Source organism: Nanorana parkeri, unplaced genomic scaffold, assembly GCF_000935625.1.
Source record: "Nanorana parkeri isolate BGI_ZX_2015 unplaced genomic scaffold, ASM93562v1 scaffold293, whole genome shotgun sequence".
NCBI lineage: Eukaryota > Metazoa > Chordata > Amphibia > Anura > Dicroglossidae > Nanorana > Nanorana parkeri.
The window spans coordinates 1,036,828-1,061,159 of record NW_017306561.1 but is presented as its reverse complement, the minus strand read 5'-3'; the positions used below and the strand labels follow the sequence as shown (position 1 = coordinate 1,061,159).

Below are 24,332 nucleotides of genomic sequence, written 5' to 3'. Positions count from 1 at the left end.
AACACACAGGTACAGTAAGGCAAGCCATCCCCTGTCCCCAATCCTTCCTCCTGCAAGCTAGATGGACAGTTGCTGGAGACTGCTTTGTCCCTTGTGATCTTGTACTGGACAGGAAGTTCAGGTAATTTGAGCTGTGAGAATTGGAGCTGTTCAGAAACATGATGACTAAGTTCCTGGGTGAAAATGTAAAGAAATACTTTGCTGGACAATATATATTTGTTTGATACGCATTCATGATTGAAAAAAGTTTGAGAGTTTAATACTACTTTAAGTTGCAGCCACACTGACATGTGGCTTTTCCATATATTCCTATCCATATCTATATTTACAATATATTCATATAGTAAATGTATAGAAACTGAAGCCTCTATTTTTACAGCAAATACTAAAGAAAAGATTTTATTTCTCTTTTCTTTTTCTTTTCTTTTTTGCTGGGTAACGTCTATATTTTCCAGTTATAAAGAAACTGTGAACTGAAATCAGATTTGTGTTTTTTTTTTACTTTTCTGGTTCACTGACAATATTCATTGATCATCTGCACATTTATATTCATAAAGCATCAAGCTACAGGCCAGTGAACTAGAAAAATGGCATTTACAGGAAACTTCTGCAAACAAAATCAATGTAAGAAACCCAAAGTGGCAAACTACAACAAAATCCACAAACTTATACAGTGGAGGTGGGAAAGACTTTCTTTTAGCAGTAATTACTGTTTTTTGCAAAGACCAATTTCAAAATGTATCAAGGTTCCAATATGGGAAAAGTTTTGAAAATGATGAAATCTAAAGGAGAACTACTTAAAGTCAAAGTAAAGTGAGAATTAAAAAAGCCTCTGAGAGTATTATCGAATGTCCCACCGTGATCTTTCATACGAATGTTCGTGCAAAAATCTACCTGTGTATACCCAACTTTACATACCATCATATAGCACCTCCTTGTTTTTGCACATGTACAGTTAATGGCACAATGTTCCAAATATGGCGGCCTTGCCCTAAAGAGCAAATACTTTGGATAAACGTTTTGAACCTGAACCCTTGGGAAGCACTACCTCACAAACTCATCAAAAATCTTGAAGACAAAAGAGACAGAAGGGCGCCCAACCTAGTGCAGATCATCCTTTTAATTTTAAAAGACACAAAAAACAGGAGTGCAAGAGTACTCACAATGGTAGGTCAAACAAAAGCGTGTATAGATGATTTCAGAGGAACAGCAGTGAGTGTACCATTGTGAGTACTCTTGCACTCCTGCTTTTTGTGTCTTTTAAAATTAAAAGGATTACCTGCACTAGGTTGGGCGCCCTTCTGTCTCTTTTGTCTTCCAGTTTTACCGTTTCCCCGGCTGAAGTGGGGCAGCACCCCTAGCAATCCTGTACACATAACACTCAACATCAGGATTCGTCCACGGTGCTTTTGGCTTTATTTTATCTGTTTCATCAAAAATCTTACTAAACCCAAACACAAATTTGACTTCTTCATCCTGGGAGCTACAGAACAGACAATAGCTCAGGCCTGAAAGCCACCAACTCTTAGGAAATTATACGAAGAATAAAGTTGCCCATAGACATCATGTGAATCGTCCGAAATGTTAAACATGGGTGGCCCGGAGGCACCACCCAGCTTGACAAATTGTTGTTGAAAAAAACATAGGAATCGGGTGGAAAATTGTTGGCCAAACAGTAACTGCAGCCAGTATTTTAACAGCTGCAGGGGACGGCTGTCAGAATATAATAACCAGCAGGAAAGATTCTTCCATCTATTCTGTTTAGCACGAATGGAGAGATCGAGCACTGCATGGCCAGCTTAACAGGTACTATGATCACTAAGAAAATGGCTGCCACCTACAATCCAGGAGCTTCTTGGCATTTGATGTATGATAATAGCACATTACAAAACAGGAATCACCAGCACTCAGTAGAAAATGTTCAAATAGTAACGTCCATTTATTCAGACAAATCGTCATACATATTGCAGTAGCCAACGTTTCAGGGCCACGCAGGGTCCCTTCATCAGGGCAACGATATGACAAATGACGATTTGTCCGAATAAATGGGCGTTACCATTTGAACATTTTCTACTGAGTGCTGGTGATTCCTGCTTTCTATTGTTTGATGTGCACGGCGCCATCCGTGAGTATCACTGCGAGCACCATCATTGTGATTTGGGCCGGAGACGCTGCAAGGAGTGTAGGGGGACCTACTGTTTTTCAATATTGATAATAGCACATGTCTTGTCTTGTATAGTGTGCCTTCCATAAAATATATGTTAATTCGGGTTCATGTGAGAAGTGTCTGAATTGTACAAAATCTTTTGGCATACAGAAGCATTTTTCCAATTTTGGTATGACTAAATTAAAATAAAAAAAGAAAATGACTGCCATCTTGCTCAAATTTCATAATAGATTTCTTTAAATCTGGTCCTCATAGATATCTTACAACCATCCAAATGACATCCATGACTCCCTGCTAGCCTTATAACACCGCCCTGATCCGGCTTACTTTGATCCATGGGAAGGGAAGGAGAGAAATTTATTTTCCGTCAGGATCCAACCTTCCCCCCTCCCTCCGTCCCTCTCCTTCCCTGTTTTCCTCTCATTTTTAACCCCTTCATGACTGAGGCCTTTTTTTTAATTTTTTGTACCCATGTTATATTCCACATTTTAGGCCTGAAAATGACTTAAAACCCCCCAACATTATATATTTTCTGAATGCCAAGACCCTATAGAATAAAATGGTGGTAGTTGCAAATTTTTATGTTGCGCAATATTAGCGCAACTCCTTATTAAACCCCAATATTTAGTGAAAAATTTAATTAAATGCCGCAAAACACAACAAAATACCCATTTTTTAAATGAAATATAAAAGATGAGGTTACAACGAGTAAAACGATACCCAACATGCCCAGGTTACAAATTGCGTGCATCCGTAAAACGGTGAAAAACCCCAGTACCCCAAAAAGTCCATAGAAGACGCTTTAAAAGCCCCTACAGGTCATCAATTTAGAGATACCCCAAAATACTGGCCCTAGAATTATTGCTCTCACTCCGGCGTGCGCGGCGATACCCAACATGTGTAGCGCGTTCGTCGTTTTCATACGTAGGCGCACCCGACGCGTGTTTACGTGGCGACGCGCGTGCTCGCGGGGGCGGGGGACTTTTAAATTTTTTTTTTTTATTATTATTAGATTTATTTTATTTCAATTTAATTTTAAAAACTGTTTTTTTTTTTTTTTACTTTACTTTGACTGCTATCACATGGGGGGGCTTGCAAGCCCCCCCATGTAATAGCAGATGGTGGTGACAGGTCCTCTTTAAGGTGATGCTGGGGGTCCAAAAGACCCCCAGTGTCACCTTTACACTAGAAATAAGCTATTGAAGTGCAGATCGCACTTCAATAGCTTATAGCTGGGCTCCAGGAGCCCAGAACTGACAGCCCAGGGACCGGAAGTGATGCAATCTGCATCGCTCCCGGTCCCATAGAACGGGGAGGGGATCGATGAACGGAAGTTCGTCGACCTCCTCCCCAGCTCCGCGCGGACACCAAGATCGCCGGTCCCGGGCCCGTAGGAGGGGCAACGGAGCCCGGGAAGCACGGCGGGGGAGGGGGGGGCGGCCCCTTCTTCGGGACGCAGAAGCGATCTGGCGACAGGTAAGTCGGCTCTACAAGTTTAAACAGAGTCCCGGCGGCAAAAAGTCACCGGGAGTCTGTTTAAACAGCCCCGATGCTGGCGACGTACACTGTACGTCGTCAGTCACGAAGGGGTACATTTCCTTCTTGACTCCATTTGTACTTCTCTGACACTTCCCATCAATCACTACATTTATTTACTGACTCTGCACCATTCAGGTGGTGACAAACATAATATATGGTCTCCATATACAATGGACAAAGTGCACACATGACCATATTGATCCCATACTGATCCCGACTTTCAAATTTTAATATGTGTGCTTTTGTCATCATAAACAATTGTCATGTATGACATATGATTGGCACAGTTTTTTCTTCATACCTGTCTCTTTCCTAAAATCAATACAAAAGAAATACTCCCTCGCATTATTATATGACAGTAGACAGGGGGAACCAAACACTAGCACAGAGAATTTTTCTTTTCATTTTACTGACTTATGTTATGATTCAGTATTACAGTCTGAAATCTTTTCAAAGTATGTTATTGACTGATGATCTTCTAAGAGTGGTTTAGTTCCCTGAACACTTAGTATTAAAGTAAATTGCATTTTTCAACAGCTGACATTCTGCTCAAGTGTTTCATTTGATTTACCAGCAAGCTGTGAAAAACTACACAGCACATTCCCCCTTTCATTAAATAAGCAGTGTGACAGTATACAAAAATACATTGATCAATTTTATTTATTATAATAAATAGCTGTATTAGGTGGTATATTTTTCATTATTTGCATGGAGTTCATCTTTAGGTGGCTGCTTATACAATGAACATTTGTTCCCAAGTCTGTCCTGATATCACGTTCCTGTAATCCCATGTAAAGCAGCATTTAGACTAGGAGCGGCAACATTTTCATAGAATCATACTTCCTTATAATATTTTTAGGATGTCCTTAGCAATCTAGCTGAGCTATTCATATAATAGTTGCAATCATCTGGTTTAATATAGAAAAACATGCTTATCTACTACTTTATGGTGTTCTTGCATCCGCTGGTTTGGAATATATTTTTAAGAAATTGAGGTTTAAAGTTTATGACAACACTGTTTACTTTTGAGTTTTTTTAGCACTGTGGGTTTCTTGAAGGATCTAAATACTGTATGCACTTTGTGATACATTTATACAGCTATCTGCCGTATTGTAAAATGGTAATTGTGACAATGGTGTATGATAGCCGATTCAATACTTGTATATTCACTGTTATTTATTTTATATATTGCCCCTCATTCTGATTAAGCTGATTGCGAAACACATTAAAAATATTAATCACACTATTGATGTTGTTGGTTTCATCATGGACCCAAGAGGGAGAAATTGAAAATTTTAAATCATGTAACTAAAGTTATGTTATCTACGACCAACAGGGGCATTATGTGAAATATGAAATTGTGATTGTGTTATACCTAAACCCAGGGGTGTCCCGAGGCCGGGTGACACACGGAGCAGAGACTAGGTGACACCCCGCTGTGACATAATCGCGCATGCGCGTGACGTTGCCATGCGTGTGCATCTGACTGGCACCTGCCGGCGGCTATCTTGGTGATGGACGCCGACAGAGAGAGGAGGGGATGTTCACCCGGCGGGACAAGGTATCCGGCTGCGTCCCCTCCTCTCTCCAGATACTGTCGGGCTCTCGGTCAATGACCGAGTGCCCGACTTTTCAGAGGGGGTGACACCAAAATGACTGTCGGTAATTTTAGTGTCACCCCTCCAATGGTGGCACCCGGGTTCGGGCCGCACCCCCTTTGTGACGCCACTGCCTAAACCTTTTTATATAATGATTTTTATGATTATTGTTTTTATACCACAATACAATAAAGTAGGTCATTTCAGAAACATGTTTAGTTCAATTGTTGCCACCTTAAAAATCCATTTTTTCAGTATCTTTAGACCAATACATTAATATAGATTGTGAAATATTGTTGTTATATTATAGCTTTTCCATTAGCACCAATTCCTTTCTTGTTTGTTACATAGTACATAGGTTTTGGATTAGCTACATGTATTTATCAAGTGCATTAACAGCCCAACTGTAGTGTTATTATTTTACCCCTATATTTTTTTGTATCTAGTCACTAGTGTGGCCTGTAGGCTCCATGCTGCTGATCTTTTCCCCATTACTGACTTATTATGTTTTGTTGAGACAGCCATCTTGGTAGAGAAGAAGGACATTGCTTTCTGATGTCAGATCTGACTGATTACTGGTGATCTGATGACTGTTGGGGTAATATATAAATGACAGCAGAAAAGGTTTAAAAAGCACAGACCCACAAAATTAATTTTTAAAAAAAGCATGGTGATGTGTGTCTTCCAATCTTCAGATAAAGCTTCATTTCCAGCAAGGGGAATAGTGAGCAACACAAAATCGCCATCCAAATCTTTTGAGACTAGTAGTTACAGGCAGCAGTGCCTTAGATCTGACACTGCAGATATACAGATATGAGGCTCAAGGCACATAAAGTGCACTATTTCCAGGAAGAAGTCAAGACAAAAGGTACATTTTCAGGGTACTGTACTGCTTGGGCAAAATTTACTTAAGTCTAGATTAGGGCTGCAACAACTAATCGACATAATCGATTATAATCGATTATTGAAAAAGTTGTCAACTTTTTCAATAATCGATTTTGAAAATAATCGTTAACTGCAGCTCTAGTCTAGATGTTCCCTATAAGATCTGGTTAACTTTAAGGAGCAAAGCTACGTTAACCACACTCTGATACTCTAATCACTCTAATAAACGTATTTATCAACAGATTCTTCTCCCCAAATGCTGGTGTCTTCATATGTATACTACTGATAGTCAATTGTAATAAAACAGCTGTAATACACATCACTTCTGCATTCACAGCCCGGACGGAGATCAGCAAGGAGATCTGCCGAGAACGAGCACATATAGGCGATCGGCTATATGTGAAACACCCGGTAACGGGTGTGTTTAATCGTCGGGTCTTCTCTGCCCGTGCGTGCCCGCTAGGGGGCGCGAGCAAGCAGAAAAAAAATTGCCGTCTGGAGACGGCAACCAGCAAATGCAGCAGTGCCGTCCGTCCGTTTTTTTACTACGGGCGGACGGCAAGAGGTTAAGACAATCATCCAACTGTGGTCATAAACACAGGAAGTCTAGAATTGGAGACGCTATCCAACTGACCAAAATATTTTGCAGACAGTCACATAAGGATGCACACCTGCATGGCCCAAAAGTGAATCTTTTTGCCTATGCAGGTGAGAGAAGAAACACAGCCAGACACAACTGCATTTAGTTATCTATGTGACAAAAAAAACATAGAAAACAGTTTAATTTATCCAAATTGGCTGATGACTACTTCCATCAATCAACTGACTCTAAAGCACTTTGTTGACTTGCGCATAGACCATTAGACTTAATCAGGCATCATCTTTTTCACATCTACCTTATACATGCAGCATCCATAACCAGTTTGGTTGGATGAAAACCCGAAACACTTTGTTGCAGAGATGTAATTTTACATCACCTCTATGTGTGGTTTACAGATTAATTTTCCATTAACTTCCCACTAGATATACAGTATACTACCATGATTCTAACTGTGGTTTCCTCTCTCACCCAAAATCTCCAAAAATCTCCATCACAGCAATCCTGCATTTCTGATCTGAGTGTGGAATGAGCACTGAGGGAACCTTGCTTAGCTTGTGGCCAAAAGCAACTGCCTTAATGGTGAAACCTCTGGGCTGTGTCTGCTAGTTTACCTAAAACAAGGTGACTCAAAATCAACAGTGCAGGTAATTTTCTGTGCAGATAATTCTACTATTGCATAATAATAGTTCTTTTAATTGTGGACATTTTTTCTGATTGATTACAAACATCATCTTTGAATTATATCAGTACAAAAGTACGTTTTTCAACTTTACCTGAGGAACGAGGCTGACGTGTATGTTACAGAAGTTCTCCCTCTTAGCCTTGAACTGGAATTGCCTGAAAGCTTCAATGAATGCCATTCCTTCAATGTCCCCAATTGTGCCACCCAACTAAAAAAAATAAGTGAGAGTTATCCTACTATAGCAACAGTAATAGTTTCACTACTGATTATAATGTGTACACAGGGGGGAAAGGATATAGTGTGCTCATAAATGGCCCAAATTGACAGTCAAGTGGTGACTGGTCACAATTAGTGCTACTCCTTGGTGTGATTTGTCAGAAGATCTCTGTGCAAACTGGTAGCTTGTTCCCTTTTATAAATAATAAAAGGAAATGAAAGTGTTACATCTACATGTGCCCCGTCAAAGATTTGAGTGAGTCACACAAGACACAGCAATAGGTATCTGTAATATAATCAACAAATAAGCATCTCCCTGCCCATCGTTTTGGAGACCTTTATATGCCTATGGCTAGAAATAGAGACAATAGAATGATATAGAAATATCAATAAATCGAGAGATCAATAGATATAGTAGATAATAGATATTAAAATTGACAGAAAGACACACAGAATACAATGGGCTAGTAAACTTTCATACAGAGTGGTTTCCCATCACAAATGAAGATTACCATCCAATGTAACTGCTTTTTAGCTTATTTAATGAGACAAAAGATGTATGCAAAATTTAGAATCCCACAACCATCAATCAGCAATAATCTTCTGCTGCCCTGTCCGTTCCAACCAGGGGACAGCCACAGCATGTAATTCCTACCTGGTTCTAGGCTGGCTGAATTGGTGAGAACGCCTAGTTGTTTGCAACCAAGAACTATACACCCGCATTCAAATTTGAAGGGAACGGCCAGTGGGCATATTGTTAAAAATAGGGATGTTCAGTACAAGTACATGTACAGATACTTTTCCAGCTGCAAGACTAGACAAGAGAAAAATTCAGAAGTTAGGAGGCGGCTGTCATTGGTAAGGACCATATGGAGCTCTTGGGATTTATGCATCCCTGTTTTAATGTATGATTTTTTTTTTTATACATATATATATGTGATGTACCGATACCAGTACTGATACTTGTCCAAGTACTGACAGATACAAGTACTAATAAATTTTTGTTTATTGTCATGTGACTTTTTTTCTAAAACAATACAGGCTAATGATTTCAGAACAGTGGTGGAGAGCCCAGAGCCAGGTCTGGTAGTTCTCGTGAAATTGCCAAGTATCGGCACTGGTATCTGAACATCCCTAGTTAAAACCATATCTACGTAACGCCTATCCCTGGGGAAAAAACAACTGTTTTTCTATGTCTAGGGGTATTGTGTAAAGGAATTTACTTACCTGATCCCCGCTCCCCTGGCAGACACTCACCTCCTCTCCCCTATGTTCGGGCTCATGGACTGTTCCTCTGTGTCCTCACATATAAGGCAGGGCTATGGGCCCTTCATTTTATGTGAAGACATCGGAGGGCCCCGGACTGCCGGTGTAGAGGTTGAAAGAAGCTGCGGGTGTCAGTCTTGGTTCCTGTTTTTATAAGCATTTGTGGACATGTCCAAAAGCATATAAATGAAGGTAATGATTTTCCAATGTTATCATTCAGACTGGACATTTACCTGTGTTTAGGTACATTCAGTTTAGCTGCATTTAGAGAAAATAGAATTCTGGGAATTCAGAATCTGATTAGAACTTTTAAACATGGCTACACTGATGTTAATGTGACTAAACCAGACTAAACTTGCTTCAAAACAGGAACTTCTAAAAACAGGAAAAGTCATCTGGAAAGCAGGAACTTTGCTAACACCCAAATAACTGCTCAAGTGTGAATGAAGCCTTAAGGCCCCGTTCACATTGAGCGATTTATCGCGCGATTTTTGTAGCGATATCGCTCATATTTCCGCACTATATCGCTCTATGTAGCTTCACCAATACAATTCAATGTAGCTGTTCACATCTCGTCGCTCAATGTCGCTCAATATCGCTTGTAGCTCGTCGCTGGTAGCTTGTCGCTTCTACATGACCCTTTTTTAGAGCGATTTTGAGCGATATTGCTCCTGATTGCATACAGCCCAATAGGAAGATGTCGCGCGATGTCGCGCGACACGTCGCTCAACGTCGCTCAATGTCGCTCGTCGCTCAAAGTCGCGCGATTTGCATGTCGCTCAGTGTGAATGGGGTCTGAAGTGAACCTGTGCTTTGCCCTTCTAATGGACCCTTCCTAAGGAGCAAATACGTGCCTTCATTTCACTCCCCCACCAACTGTCAGAATTAACCCTTTGGCTGCCAAGCCCTCCGGAACATTTTGCAACTCAGCTGGCCAAGCCATTTTTGCACGTTTTCCCATTGATTTGATTTTCAACTGCTGCGTTGCTAGCGTTGGTAAAAGACCCCCCAAACCATATATTTTCTGAAAGCGCAGGCCCCGTAGAAAAAAAAAGAGGGTGCTACTAAATTAGTAGGCCCTGCGATATTTGCGCAAATGTTTCTCAAATTAACATTAAACCAATAAAAATACACAATTCAATTGATAAAACCCTAAAATCAGTTTAATCGCTAAAAAATATATATTTTCTGACTAAATCGAAAAGATAAAACTGTATTGAGTTAATAAATAACAAATATTTGCAAATTTGAAATTGCGCCTTTTTGCGAAAAGGTAAAAAAATCAAGGTACGCAAAACTGTAAATAAGCGACTTATGTTAAAAATAGTTTTTTGCGCTGTGTTGGTGTTTGTGTTGTGATAAACTGATATAGGCGTATATTTAATTGCAACACAAGGTATCATAACGCATGGCAATGCGTCACAAAGCTTTGCCATGCGCTGCCACAGTTAAATTAATGTTTTTTTTAAAAAAACAACGCACTGTAGCGCATGTGCATGGCGTACACCACAATATGGTGCATGTGTATGTTATGTGTGTGGGGGGATGGGGGGGTTGTGCTTTTTTTATTATTATTTTTTTTAACATTTTTTATTTATTTTGTAATAATTTATTTATTTTTTTACTGTTGGGAGGGCTTTGGTGAAATATTTGGGGTCTAAACAGACCCCTGACATTTCCCTTTTGAAATAGAAATTGAGGACACAGAGTCCTCAATTTCTTTTTCTGCAGCCTCAGCACTCAATGAATGGGAAGCACTCAGTACAGAGGCTTCCCATTCATTCACAAACTGCTGATAGTAAAATATTTACTATCAACAAGTTCTGAATGGGGAGAAGCCTCTGTAGTGAGTGCTTCTCACCATTGAGAAAATCATAAATGAACAGGAAGTGATGTAAATCACATCCTGTTCATTCATAACTGGGGACAGATAGTACTATGTGTCCCCAGACGATCACTCCAGTGTTTGCTCTGCACAGATAATTTTTGCTAATAGCTGTCATCAGCGGCTTGTGAGCCACTGATGACAGCTATTAATTTAAAGGGGACAGTCCAGGGAACAGTTTTGCTATAGGTTCATGGTCGCTAAAGCGACCATGAGCTTATAGCAGAAATGTAAATGGCACCGCCGTAAGGCATACTGACCTGGCCAGCTGGGAACAGTTTTGTTCCGCTGTATGCCTTACGGTGGTGGCAGGGAAAGGGTTAAAATCAAAAGTCCTATATAAGCTCCTCCTACGATGAGTGTTCAAAACTTACACAGGACTATGGACACCCTGTGTGGCAGCACTGATTGGCCCATCGCTTTCACATGGAGTGATTCTCATGTTTTCCGTTCCTGTACTTGCTATTTGAATGGGTAAAACACAGGTTTGCTTTAAGTCTAAAGTAAAAAGAAGGAAACAAGGAAGGAAATATAACACCAACCTGTAGACAGTCAGGGGTGATTATACTAGTGCTGGAAACACAACCCTTCAACCAGGACCCTAAATGTGATAGGAACCCTGTAATGTGCACTACAGTCTCTAGGAAACTGTTCTAAGATCCAGTGGATCCCAACCAATCCAGGAACTGCAATGATAGCTAGGTCAAATATGAGACTGTGGGTGACAAATAATATCATGGTTGGTGTAGCATAGATGCCAAAGTATTTTTTGTCCTTTTAATCCCTTGAAGGAGCTAAAAATTTAATTTGAGCCTCAACTTTTTGTAGTGTCACTGGCAATCACATAAAAGATGTAACTATTGGACTACATTGTACTTATCTGTAGTAATTTAAAACTAATTATTATTTGCACTGCTTCCTCTAAATAACCTAGTCATGCGGTACGCCTGCGGTGTGGATGAAGAGGCTTTGACTTATGTGTCAGCATCGCAAATTAAAATTTCAGTTTTAACAAATACATATCAGAGGATCGATAAGTTTTGTTTTACATTACAATTCATTGCCAATACCTTCATCTATTTTAATAGCTCTTCTGTCTTTGAAATACAGAATAATAATAATTCCAGCAAAACAGTACGGTGGGCAATGAACCAGAAACCAGATGACAATTTGTAACATTACAAGCATGCAGTTAAGTTACTCTGAAGAGATATATTGACATGAATGCAATTAGGTGCATAAGGAAGCATCCAAAGCAAATTGCTACGGGTTAGCAAAGATTATTTTTATTTAGGCAAGTTTGCCATCTAGTGGTGCAGATATGATTGTAAATCATATCCAAACTGAGAAAGGAATCTGTTGTCAGATCTATATAAACTCAGTAAGGGGAATACACAGCACAACATAAAAATAAAAACATGTTTTAAAACAAGTAATAATTGATATGTTATAGAACTTATAAAAGTGCACCAATCTGCAAAGTTCTGAGAGTTCTTGTTACTGAAGATGTGACAGATTTTAATTCTTCACAGGCACATAATTAAGACATGGTTGGGGTCAGGTTTTATTCTGCCGCAGTGCTACTTTAGATCAACGAAGGGAGGATTTATGACTCATGCTGTAACCTTGTAGTAAATCTGTCCCACAATCTGTCTCACTGCCCCTGCTTAGCATTGCTTTGCCATGTGTCACAAATTGCTATAGGTATGGCCACCTTCAATTAAATAACACAACACCTTGCATATGCTGATGACACGCACAAGCTCTCCTCAAGGCTGCGGCACCACAAATAAGGTCTTATAAGACTAGAAGAAAAGTTCTGCTTTAACCCTTTCGCTGCCAAGCCTCGCGTAAGGCTTTTAACCACAACATTTTTGCAATTTTCCTCCGATTTGTAAAAATATTCTACTGCTGCTTTTAGCGTTTGTAAAAGACCTCTCAAACCATACATTTTCTCAAAGGACAAGCCCCGGTAGAATAAAAAGATGGGGTAACTAATGTTGTAGGTCCTGTGATAATTGCGCAAATGTTTATTAAGTCAATATTAAACCCATAAAAATATGCAATTAAATCAATAAAAGCACATTAAAGTCAGTATCAGTGCGCACAAAAAACACTTTTCTGACTAAATCAAAAGATAAAACTGTATTGAGTTAATAAATAACAAATATTTTTACATTTTAAATTGCGCTTTTTTGCGAAACAGTAAAAGAATAGAATTATGAAGAAACGCAAAACTGTAAATAAGCAACTTATGTTAAAAATCTGTGTTTTTGTAATGCCTGATATGGAGTGCCGTTTGTGCGCTGTGTGTCGGTGTGTTGTGTGATAAAAATGATACAGGCATACATTTAAACGCAGCACAGCATATCACAACGCACGGCAATGCATCACAATGCCTTGCCATGCACTGCCACACAGTTAAATTAATGTTATTTTATATTATAATATAATGTTTTATTTTTCTTTCCCTTTTGAAATAGAAAAAGAAATTGAGGACACAGAGTCCTCAATCTCTTTTTCTGCAGCTGTTCTGAATGAATAGAAAGCACTCAGTACAGAGGCTTCCCATTCATTTACGAACTGGAGATAGTAAATATTTACTATCAACCAGTTATGAATGGATAGAAGCGTCTGTACTGTATGCATCTATCCATTCAGAATGAACAGGAAGTGATGTAAAGCACTTCCTGTTCATTCATAACTGGGGACACATACTACTGGTATGTCCCCAGTTATTTACAAACATTGGAGTGATCAGTCAGCGATCACTCAACTGTTTGTGCTACAAAGGAAGGATCTATAATATTACACATATTTACCAATCCTCCACTCGGCCACGCACAGAGGTGCTCAGCCATCCTGAATGTGATAGCCACTGGCTCTGCTCTCCTTCCCACTTGGCCATCCTGAAATGGCAGCGGCACCATGGGGAACAAAAGTAGCCACCCTCCAGAACCTTGGTTCTCAACAGGTGGGTCGTGACCCAAAAGTGGGTCCAGTGAGTTGCCACATGCTTTCCACTTTTCTAGGTGAGAGGCTCCTCTGCCTCCCCTGGTGCAGCACTGTCAGTTCTCTCAGCAAGCAGCCATTCAAAATATGCTGCCCGGCACCGAGTGTTAGCTTGAGGTGGGATAGGATGGGGCTATGGCCCTAAGAGAGCTCCATCCATGCATTGCTTACAGCTCCCTCACGTGTCCTGTAGAGGTGCCTGGAGCGGAGTGACATCACATTCTGGCTCCCGACACCTCTACAGGGCACGCAAGGGAGCTGTACCAGCAATGCACATAAGGATGGAGCTCCGTCACAGCACAGGAGCCCACACTGGACCCCAGGCTGAGGATCCACTCCAGATCTCGTAAGGTAGGGAGACTGGGTGGACCTTAAAAAAGTGTGTGAGATCGTGTCTGTGTATGGATGTCAGTGTTTTTGAGGGCCCATTCACACTAGTACAATACGTTAAGCTGTACCACACCCCCCCTTCGCTGAGGGGGATGTGTTGCGTTGCCATTCATTTGAATGGTACCCCAAAGGCACCTCCCACCCACAGTTTGTACGCCGGCACCGGAACGCGCGGTACCCTAATGCCGTGTGCTCCATTGCAGTGCGACTTGGGTCACAAACTTAATGTCCGAGGACAAATGCGGGTCCTGAGGTTGCACAGTTTGAGAACCACTGCTCCAGAAGGAAGGACAGTGTCAGCAACAATTCAGAGATGATTTGAGGATCTACAGCCAAGTGATGCACAAATAAGCTCCAATGATTGAACGCATTTTTAAAGTTTAACTCCTGAGTTTAGTCTTACTTTAACTAATAAGAATGTTGATACATAATAACATAATAAATAATTTGTTAAAATATTTAACAAATTTGTAGTGTTAAAGGAGAACTATGAAGCGAGTGAAAATCACTCAGAATGTGCTGTTTGAAATAAAGCCTCCCAGTGCTCTACCTCACTCTACCAGAGTACATGCATGACATTAAGCAGTCAATGGATAAGAGGGAGCATGGATGCTTGCCAGTCCCCCAAGCGGCAGCTGCATTCGTATACTGCCCAAAAAAAAAAGATTAGTTTGAAAGAGACAAACTCAGAATCAACAAGCTGTAAATAACATGATCTCTCAGGTAACCTCATTCCAAGTCAATCATATGGTGCCCTATGAAAGAATTACTTCTCTCCTTAGACTGCATCCTCCCCTCTGTTACTGTGGTACACTTTTACTGTCTCCAGAAGCGAGCATTCTTCAATTTAATCCAGGTGACTCAAAAGTTTGGAGAGCCAAGTAATAGTGGAAACAGAGCAGTAATGATTAAAACCCATATCACTGGGTACCCTAAGAAATCCCCTAAGCCTGTGTTTAAATTGTGCTTATATAAGCAGCTATGAATACCATTAGCTTAGAACATATACTTATTTGTACTTTCACAAACACTTTACCTATATGGATATGAGAAATGTGTTTCAGACCTTTCTTAGTACTATAAAAATCAGAGCAGTAAGAAATTCAGTCAGTGTCTTCAGATTCAAATACAAAATGTAGTAAATAAAGTGATGAATAAGATGCTGCGGGAATGACAGTATACAGCTGTCAGTGTCAGCAAGCAAGATTGCCAGTTACAAAACTCACAATATAAGACACTGACACTTGTCAGCTATATGTTAATTGCACTTGCCTCAATAACACAGATTTGTGGCTCCTGGCGGTCTTTGTCCACAGGGACCTTTGCTTGATTCATCACCCACTCCTGAATGGCGTCAGTGATATGAGGGACCACTGCAATAAAGATGAAAGCTTTATTCAGACATATAGACATAAGAATATACCAAACAACTGGCTACAGATTAGCAGCCAGTTCAGCAGCAGGGCTCACCAAAAGCTGGTCATAGACAATCAGTTTCTTTCATACAGTCAGCAGAAATGCCTAAGTAAGATGAAGTAAGTCCTTCAACGCTCTTGTGATGTAATACAATCTCACATATAGTTTACTAATTTGTACTAAAAGCATAGCCCATCACGGGACTGAGCTTGGAGCGGTGTCTACTTTACAACACACACAGAGCCCATGGGGAACAAAAGTAGCCACTCTCCAGAAGGAAGGACAGTGTCTGCACCAATTCAGAGATGATTTGAGGATCTACAGCTGAGTGATATACAAATAAGATACATTTTTGTTAATAGTTAGGGTACTTGAATGCATTTTTAAGGTTTAACTCCTGAGTTTAGTGTCACTTTAATCATATATTTTATTAAAACAGCTTAGCTTTATATGTCCTTAATTATTTTTGAATGTACGCAAGGTATGCAAATTAGTCACAGTTATTGTCAAGTTTACTGACATATGCTGAAGTTAAATTTGTCCTGGGTATTTAGGCATTAGGGAGTCATTAAAATGTTAAACAATCCATTCAATTTATGTACAACTAAGAAGGCCCTTGTGCTACATTGGTAGATCTAACAGAGATTGCACAATCTAATTGTAATGTGCAGCCAGCTTAAATAAATATTTTACAATAAGTCCTTCACCATTAGAGCTAGTGATGCACCGAAATTTCATCCGCCAAAACATTTCAGCCGACAATGGTACTTTTGGCAAAATGCCGAAAGTACCATAACGGCTGAAAATGCGGCCGTAAATTCAGTGCCCCCAACTGCTTCTCTTCTCCCCGCTGGGTGCGAGTCTGTGTCCACTCCGATGCCCGCTGCTCTCCCCCACCTGTGTCGGCAGAGGCAGCAGAGATCCAAGGGGACACAGACCGATGCCCAGCAGAGAGAAGAGAACGTTTCAGGAGGCTGGCTATAGAAGATTACAAATCTCAGCAATCTAAGATTGCTGGTTGCCATCCTCCATTGCTGTCTAATCATAGAATGAGTAACAGTTCTTCATAATTATAAGGAAACTGACCTATAATCATTAGTCTTTTTTATTTTAGAAAACATGTCACATGTCCCTGTAAGGAAAAGTATCGGTAATTGGTATTGGTAAGTAACTGATGTAAAGTACTTGTATTTGGGACATCACTAGTTTAAACCCCTGATTTTTCCCAAGAGTCCCCAACAGTAAAGTTAAAAAATGGATAAATAAATAAAAATAAAATAATTAAAAAATAATTAAACATAGTTACATAGTATTTGAGGTTGAAAGAAAGACATACGTCCATCAAGTCCAACCTATTAGGATCTCATTCTAGGAGTACCTGTACCCCTGTATATTACGGTCCCTTAAGAAATCGTCAAAAAGTTTCTTGAACAATTCCACATTATTTGCTGAAATCACCGCTTTTTTTAAAAGGTTGGGGGAAAAAAACATAATTTTCGATTTCGGCCTGAAAATTTCATTTCAGTGTATCTCTAATTAGAGCATATTAGATTTGGTTAATCAATCATATTTCGCTACAGCAAGTATATCATTATGAATACAGGTTAGAGCCTCATAGCATGGCCCACCTTGTACGGTTTTCCCCAGGTAATCTCCTCTCCGTTCTTTGTTGATCACATGTTGATAAATTTTCCCTGTGGTGATATTGTTGTCCTTGTAAAGGCTGATATCCAAGAATCTCTCATAATTCCCCAAATCCAAATCTACCTCTCCCCCATCATCCAATACAAAGACCTCTCCTGGAAAGCAAGAAAACAGCAAGACAGAAAAAATGAAGACAACATAGTGATATATTTTTACTATATTACAATACAGCAAAATCCCAGGCCCGTCTGGAGAAGCCAAACAGGAGTGGGTGCCATAGAGTCAAAGCTTGCATATATGATTCTCTGTACAATACTATACTAAGGAGTTCATTGAAAAAGCGGGCCGCACTAGCTGCAAAAAATGTGCTCTGCTGGCTTCAGTACTCTGCAGCCGCAGAGCGCAACAGTACTAAACAAAAAAAGGCAAGAGGAAACCCCGGTCATGTGATCTCTCAAATGCATATGTCTAACTCTCCTCTAATTACAGAGCTCTCTTTGTTTCATTAATTTATACACAAGAATTTAAAAAAATGAATTTTTCTAGTTTGGCCAGTGTTAGCTATAAAACAAGTAGTGTTACTGTAGATAAAAAGTACATATTGCATTTATTATAATAATGCCTTTTTTCAATTACTAGAAAATTATGTGTTTGGTACAATATAACAAAGTTTAAAGACTCAGAAATAATATTTTCCAGTCCATCTTTAAACTATCCTGCAAGGCTTTTGTTTGCCCATAACATTCCAAGTCAGATGCACTCTTCTAAGTTCCCAACCTAGGTCCTTCACCACTGAGGTTTCCATGGTGGGGGGACCATGAATCCTGTGATGCGATGGTGCCTGAGACCCAAAGTCCCCTTCACTCCCATCCACTGACCTCGATCCTGAGGGTACCCTGGTCAATGGACATCCAATAGGAAGTGTCAACATTATGAAGTCATTGACATTGTCACTCAAAGGACCCAAACAGGAAGTAACCAAAAGAGGCAAAGCCTTGAGGCTGCAGCATCATGTGACCACGGCTAAAGGTAGGTAAAAAAGGGCTTTAAGAGTGGGCGGGTACAATTTTTTTAAAGTTAGCAATCAGATAGTGGGGCATGGGAGGAAGGGGTGAGCAGAGGTGACATTTATTCTACAGTTGAGCTTTAAATATTAATGGTAACAAATAAATAAAAAAACACAACTAAAACTAATAGCTATGGGTAGAAGTTTTGGAACAAGTAAATTAAGGCTGATTAGAGTTAACTAAGGAACAATAAGGGAATACCCTTTTACAAAAAGAAAATGTTTTAAAGGAAAGGTAGGGTTGCTTTAACTGTTATCATATTAAAATAAAAGGTCTCCTCTTTGATCTGCACCTGAATATATCAGGGAAAAGACCATGTAATAATAACAATGCTACATAGTATTTCTAAATAAAGTTTCTCAACAGTGTACCGAACACTGATCATAAACTTCATTTTACACAACAGCAGCCATGTGAAGAGAAGCGGGGGGGTAGGAGTTACTGTAAGCCTTAGAAAGCTTGCTGAAGTTTTTTTGTAAGTATCTCCTACGCCCAAAGTCTGCAAGTGGTTAAAGGCCGTGACACACTGCAGGCGAGCAGTGTGTCTAGTGAGTTCCGATCCCCCGCTCTGCTTGTAGCACAGCATCGAGAGATGAAAAAGTTTATCTCCAGCCAATCACAGCACGCGATGCAATGAAGGCATCACAAAGCGTCAACACGTGACCAGCCAATCAGATCACTCAGTTCTGAGTGATCAGTATCTGCCTGTTTCCAAACATTAAATAAATAATCCATGACAAGCAGAATCTGTAGAGGTAACCATGAAAAAATACGGTACAAACTACAGTGTAGACAAGCTGCGGTGCGGTGCAAAGTGGAAGGTTGCAATTTTTTCGCTACGCCTGCAGTGTGTCACAGCCTTAAAGCAAGGCTGAACAAATCCTAGGAGCCAGGTAGCCAATGAAGGTAGCCAGGTAGCCTTATAAACTGACAGTTGGTGCTCAACCTTTGTGGTTGTTGTCAATAGAGCTGGCTCCTAAAAAAAATCCTGTTGGCTCCTGACTTGGACAGACTGGCTCCTGAATTCCAAATGAATTTGTCCACCTCTGGGTTAAAGTATTCCTTAGGAAACTGACATATCAGGTTAGCTTGCACATGCTTTATATTTAATACTAATTATATACCATGTTCATAAGGTGAAAAGGTCCCAGCATCAATATTAATGTATGGGTCGATTTTAATGGCGGTCACTTTCAGCCCACAGGATTTCAAGATTGTGCCAATGCTACTTGCGATGATGCCTTTTCCTATACCGGATATGACACCACCAGTCACCAGTATGTACTTCATTGGCCCTCTATGTAACGTGCAGAAACGTTGAAAAAGAAATCTGGAAAGTAAATAATAAAATAAATATTACAGCGGCAGGGATAATATTATACAAATGTGGAAACCTTATAAACACAACACAGAAATCATTCTACAATATCTTCACTCCTTGAAAAAAAAGAAAAGTAGAACATGCATATTTTTTTTCACCACAATGCAACAAATCCGGTGTGAACTAGCCCCATTCACAACCATTAATTTTTTTCGGTGCCCTTCAATTAGCATCCATTGAAAAACTCAACGCAAATTAGAAGGTACAATTGCAAGTCAGCGGACCCTGTTGACTTGTGCTTTCCTTCTAATTTAGGTGTGAATTTACCCTCAAAGTACACAAGGGGATTGACCAATCCTTTCTCCCGTATAAAGAAACACAATTTCCAGATTTTTATGCTTCCTGCAGAGTACTCTTCATGTACCCTTTCCTTGTGTAAACATTATACGGGAGATTGGACTCACTTTGTCTATACACTAGAGGCCGCCATTGTTGGTTGGGGTTCCTCCTGTCTCCTTTTAACTATCATTTCAATTAGGTTCAACTATGTTCAGATACCAAGTACCATACTTGGGACAAGTGCAACTACAAGTACAGATACTTTTCCAGCTCCAGGACTAGAATAGAGAAAAATGTCAAAAGTTAGGAGGCAGCTTTCATTTTTAAGGACCATATGGGGCTCCTGGGATTTGTGCATCCCCATTTTAATGCATCATTTTTTTTAAATAAATATATAGAAGTGATGCACCGATACCATTTTTTCAAGTACAGGTATTGATACTTGCCCAAGTACTCACAGATACAAGTATTGATACATTATTGTTTATTGTCATGTGACAGTTTTTCTAAAACAATACAGACTAATGATTTCAGGACAGTGGTGGAGCGCCAGAGTCAGGTCCCAGCTGCAACTTCTGCAACCCTGGTAGTTCTCATGTAAATGCCAAGTATCGGCACTGGTATCTGAACGGGTATCTGGACATCCCTAATTTCAATATATAGTAACAAAGGAAGAAGAAGACATTCATGAAAAAAAAGTTGGAGATTCTATGTTTTCCACCCAACCAAGGCCAGCTACAGTGGTGTGACAGAGAAAGTACACCATCTTTGAATTCTATAGTTTTACGTATCCGGACATAATAATGAGGCCTGTAGAGTCCGAGATGTAACTCTTGGGGGTTTTGTAATTTCTCTGAGCATTGCATGATCTGACCTTGGGGTGAATTTGCTGGGACATCCATTCCTGGGAAGATTGGCTACTGCCTTGTTTGTTTTCCACTTGTGAAAATTCTTCCTCACTATAGAATAATTAACTTTAAATTGTTTGGAAATCACCTTCTAACCCTTCCCAGATTGATGGGCTGCAACAAATGCTTCTCTACAATCATTGCTGATGTCTTGCCTCCTTGGCATTGTGTTAACACACACCTGGATGCTCCAGACCAGCAAACCACTAAAACCTTAGCTTTTATAGAGGTGGTCACACTTGCTGATCATCAATTAATAAAGGGCATTTGACTAGCAGCACCTAGCTGCTACTTTGCTTCTTAATTCCTATGGAAGCAGTAAGGGTGTACTTAGTTTTTCGCACATAACTTTTACATTTTGGCTTTATGTTTGTAAAATAAATAATGACATGGTGTAATATATTATATCTTGATACATAAAACCATGGAATTCAAAGCGGGTGTACTTTCTTTATCACACAACTAGTATACGAGGGCAATCGGATGATTACCACATACCACACTACACAACATGAATGGAAGAATCTCCCCTGCTGGCTATTGTATACTGGCAGCGTGGCTGTCAGATATGTTGCAGTCAATGTTCAGCCGACAATTTTCTGGCCAGTTCAGCAGGAAACAGACAAATTGCCATCCGTGATTGGCCAGGTTTACATTTCTAATGGGAATTCATGTGTCTACATTCTTATGTCAGTGTACAATAGTAAGAAAGAGAGAGATCAGCAAAGATGAGTTATATTGACAAGACACATTACCTTTTTCCACGTGCAAAATGATTCACAACCTTCCTTCCAAACATTGACAGTTAAATCTCTTCACTGTAAAGCAACAAAAGTTTGTTTTCTAAACATGAAACATGAAGAAACATCTCCAATAAAAAGAAATCATTTCAATTTGAATAAATGTTCTTGTATCTCATCCACTTTCGGATCTTTGTGAATTACTATAAGGCTGTATGGCAGCGGAGGACAACTCCAGCCCTCCAGCTGTTGTGGAACTACAAGTCCCACGAGGCATTGCAAGACTGACATTTTACAGCCATGATTCCAAGAGGCAGAGGCATGATAGGACTAGTAGTTAAAGCACAGATGGAGGGCCAGAGTTGCCCACTCCTGCTATATAGAGTTTCCGGGAGGGGGGATCCCAGACACATGTAATCCCCCCCCCCCTTACCTTATCTATTTCTAGTGTACAAAGCTGTAATTCTGACATGACTAGATCCTTATCAAGATCTTTCAAGGGCAAAGGAGATGGAAGGGAACTCTCTGTAAACATCATAGAGAAAAGATAATTGGCTGGGATATCAATTCTTATTATTCAGAGTTTATATAGCACCAACAGCTAGTGGAGCGCTGTATAACATTTCCATCTGATGGCTGCCTGTTCATGATATGTGGAGTGTTCAGTTCATATTCTTATCTTACATATCCATTGATAAGATATACATTTCAGCCATATCTGTCAGCATTCACAACGCCCCCAGAAATCGCTCTTCCTGCTTGTGTTATTGGCTCACTGCTTTCCCCAGAAGTCTGCAAGTCACATGTCACGCATTCCCTGCAATGAGCACCATTTTTGGCAAGATGCGCTCTATGTGCTCATTCCCACAGGCATGTGGATTCCATACCTACAAATGGGCCCTTAGGCAGTGATGTCACAAGAGGGGTGCGGGGGAGGAGGTGTGACCTGCACTGGGTGACACCATTTGAGGAGGTGATACCAAAATGACTGACAGTCATTTTACCCCCTCTTTAAAGTCGGGCACTGAGTCATGGATTGAGAGCTCAACAGCTGCACAATAGAGGTGGGGGGCACCCGGTGGCATACCTGATGCCGCTGGGTCTATGCCCCCTCCTCTCTTTGCCATGAAGTACATAACCACATGTGCATGATGATGTCACACCAAGGACGTCACAACGCATGCGTGGTGGCCGCACTGGGTAACAATCACCCCGGTGCCACTGCTGCCCTTAGGGCTCATTTACACAGGCTCACGGATTCCATACATCCATGCAGGGGGTCGTGTTTATGCACCCGGGAGGCACGGCTGTTCCAGGCAGTTGTCTGTTATCAATGATGGGCTGTGGCTACACGGAACTTCACACACATCCCAGTGTTTACATGCATACAGGGACTGGCACATGGCTCTAGACGTGTTCAGAGCCGTGCATTCATTCCTGCATGGATGTAAATACTGGGATGTGTGTGAACATCTGTGCAGCCCCAGCCTGTCATTGATAACAGACAACTGCATGGAACACACATGCCTCCCTGGGTGCATAAACACAACCCCCTGCATGAATGTACAGTATCCGTGTGCCCGTGTAAGTGAGCTCTAAGCACCCATTTATATCTGTGTGGTGCGTTAAGTCATGGTATGCCATGCCCTACCATGCATTGGCAGCCTATTTCTTTGAATGTTTAGATCCAAATATTCTGGGATCTCAATGCTCATTCAAACGTCCAAAAGTGCCAAGGTTTTTCCAGCAAGCTCACAGGCTCTGGTAAGGCGGCTCCAACAGCACACCAGGCCTCCCTTACTAGGATACCCGGGAGACGCTTAGAGGGTAATCATATACTGAATGGGATCCAGACCAAATAGGTAAAACAGTCCAAAGAGTCTTAATTATTCACTCAAAGAGGGAAAACATCCAACACGTTTCGGAGGCAATAACACTCCCCCTTCATCAGGGTTTAAAATAAAAATATGAGGACTTAAAAAAATCATAGAACTGAACCAAAGGAATCTCTTAATTGGTGTGGCATGAATTCTTCTTTTGGACTATAATTACATGAAGTAATTAGCAAAAGTTGCTTTGAGGTTTTAAGACTGCACGTTATTATTTCAAAAAAGAGAGCGCTGTGGCCCTGAAATGCATTGGAGGTTTTTGTCTTTGTGTTTGAATAGTTAAAGTAGTATTAAACTCTGAAACCTTTTCCAATAATAAATCAAGATCAAACAAATATACAATGCCCAGCACAGTATTTCTTACACACTCATCCAAGCACTTATAGTCATCATCTTTCTGAACAGCTCCAACTCTCTAAACTCAGCTTCCCTGAACTTCCTGTCCAGTACAAGATCACAAGGGACAGAGCAGTCACCAAAAGCTGCCCATCTACTACCTTGGAGAAGGGAGCAGGGGATTTGATTGCCTTAGGGCCCGTTCACACCATATGCAGTGTGTCCAGTGTCACATTGCATGGCAGCCGGCTCACTTTTTTGTGGGGCAGGAGGGGGCATGGCAGGCCATTAAAGTGAATGGCACCATAGCCACGCCCTCCAGACGCAATGCGATCAGCTGCACGGGATCGCAAGGCACATTATGCCATGCTTGCAGCATTTTGATCGGACCGCAGGCATAATGTGCAGCCGATCGCATTGCGGCTGGAGAG

At 40.6% G+C, this 24,332-nt stretch overlaps 1 protein-coding gene across 1 annotated transcript in view; it reads right to left on the bottom strand.

Annotated features, from left to right (window-relative positions):
• The window catches only part of LOC108787942 (CTP synthase 2), a 138,028-nt gene that overhangs the window by 111,425 nt on the left and 2,271 nt on the right, over window positions 1–24,332 (bottom strand). The window contains exons 2-6 of the mRNA XM_018557640.1: window positions 21,692–21,754; window positions 19,493–19,698; window positions 17,286–17,456; window positions 15,514–15,614; window positions 7,564–7,680 (exon numbers count right to left, since the gene is read on the bottom strand). Coding sequence (XP_018413142.1) covers window positions 7,564–7,680; window positions 15,514–15,614; window positions 17,286–17,456; window positions 19,493–19,698; window positions 21,692–21,735 — 639 coding nt within the window. The 5' untranslated portion in view covers window positions 21,736–21,754. The remainder of the gene's footprint in view (window positions 1–7,563; window positions 7,681–15,513; window positions 15,615–17,285; window positions 17,457–19,492; window positions 19,699–21,691; window positions 21,755–24,332) is intronic.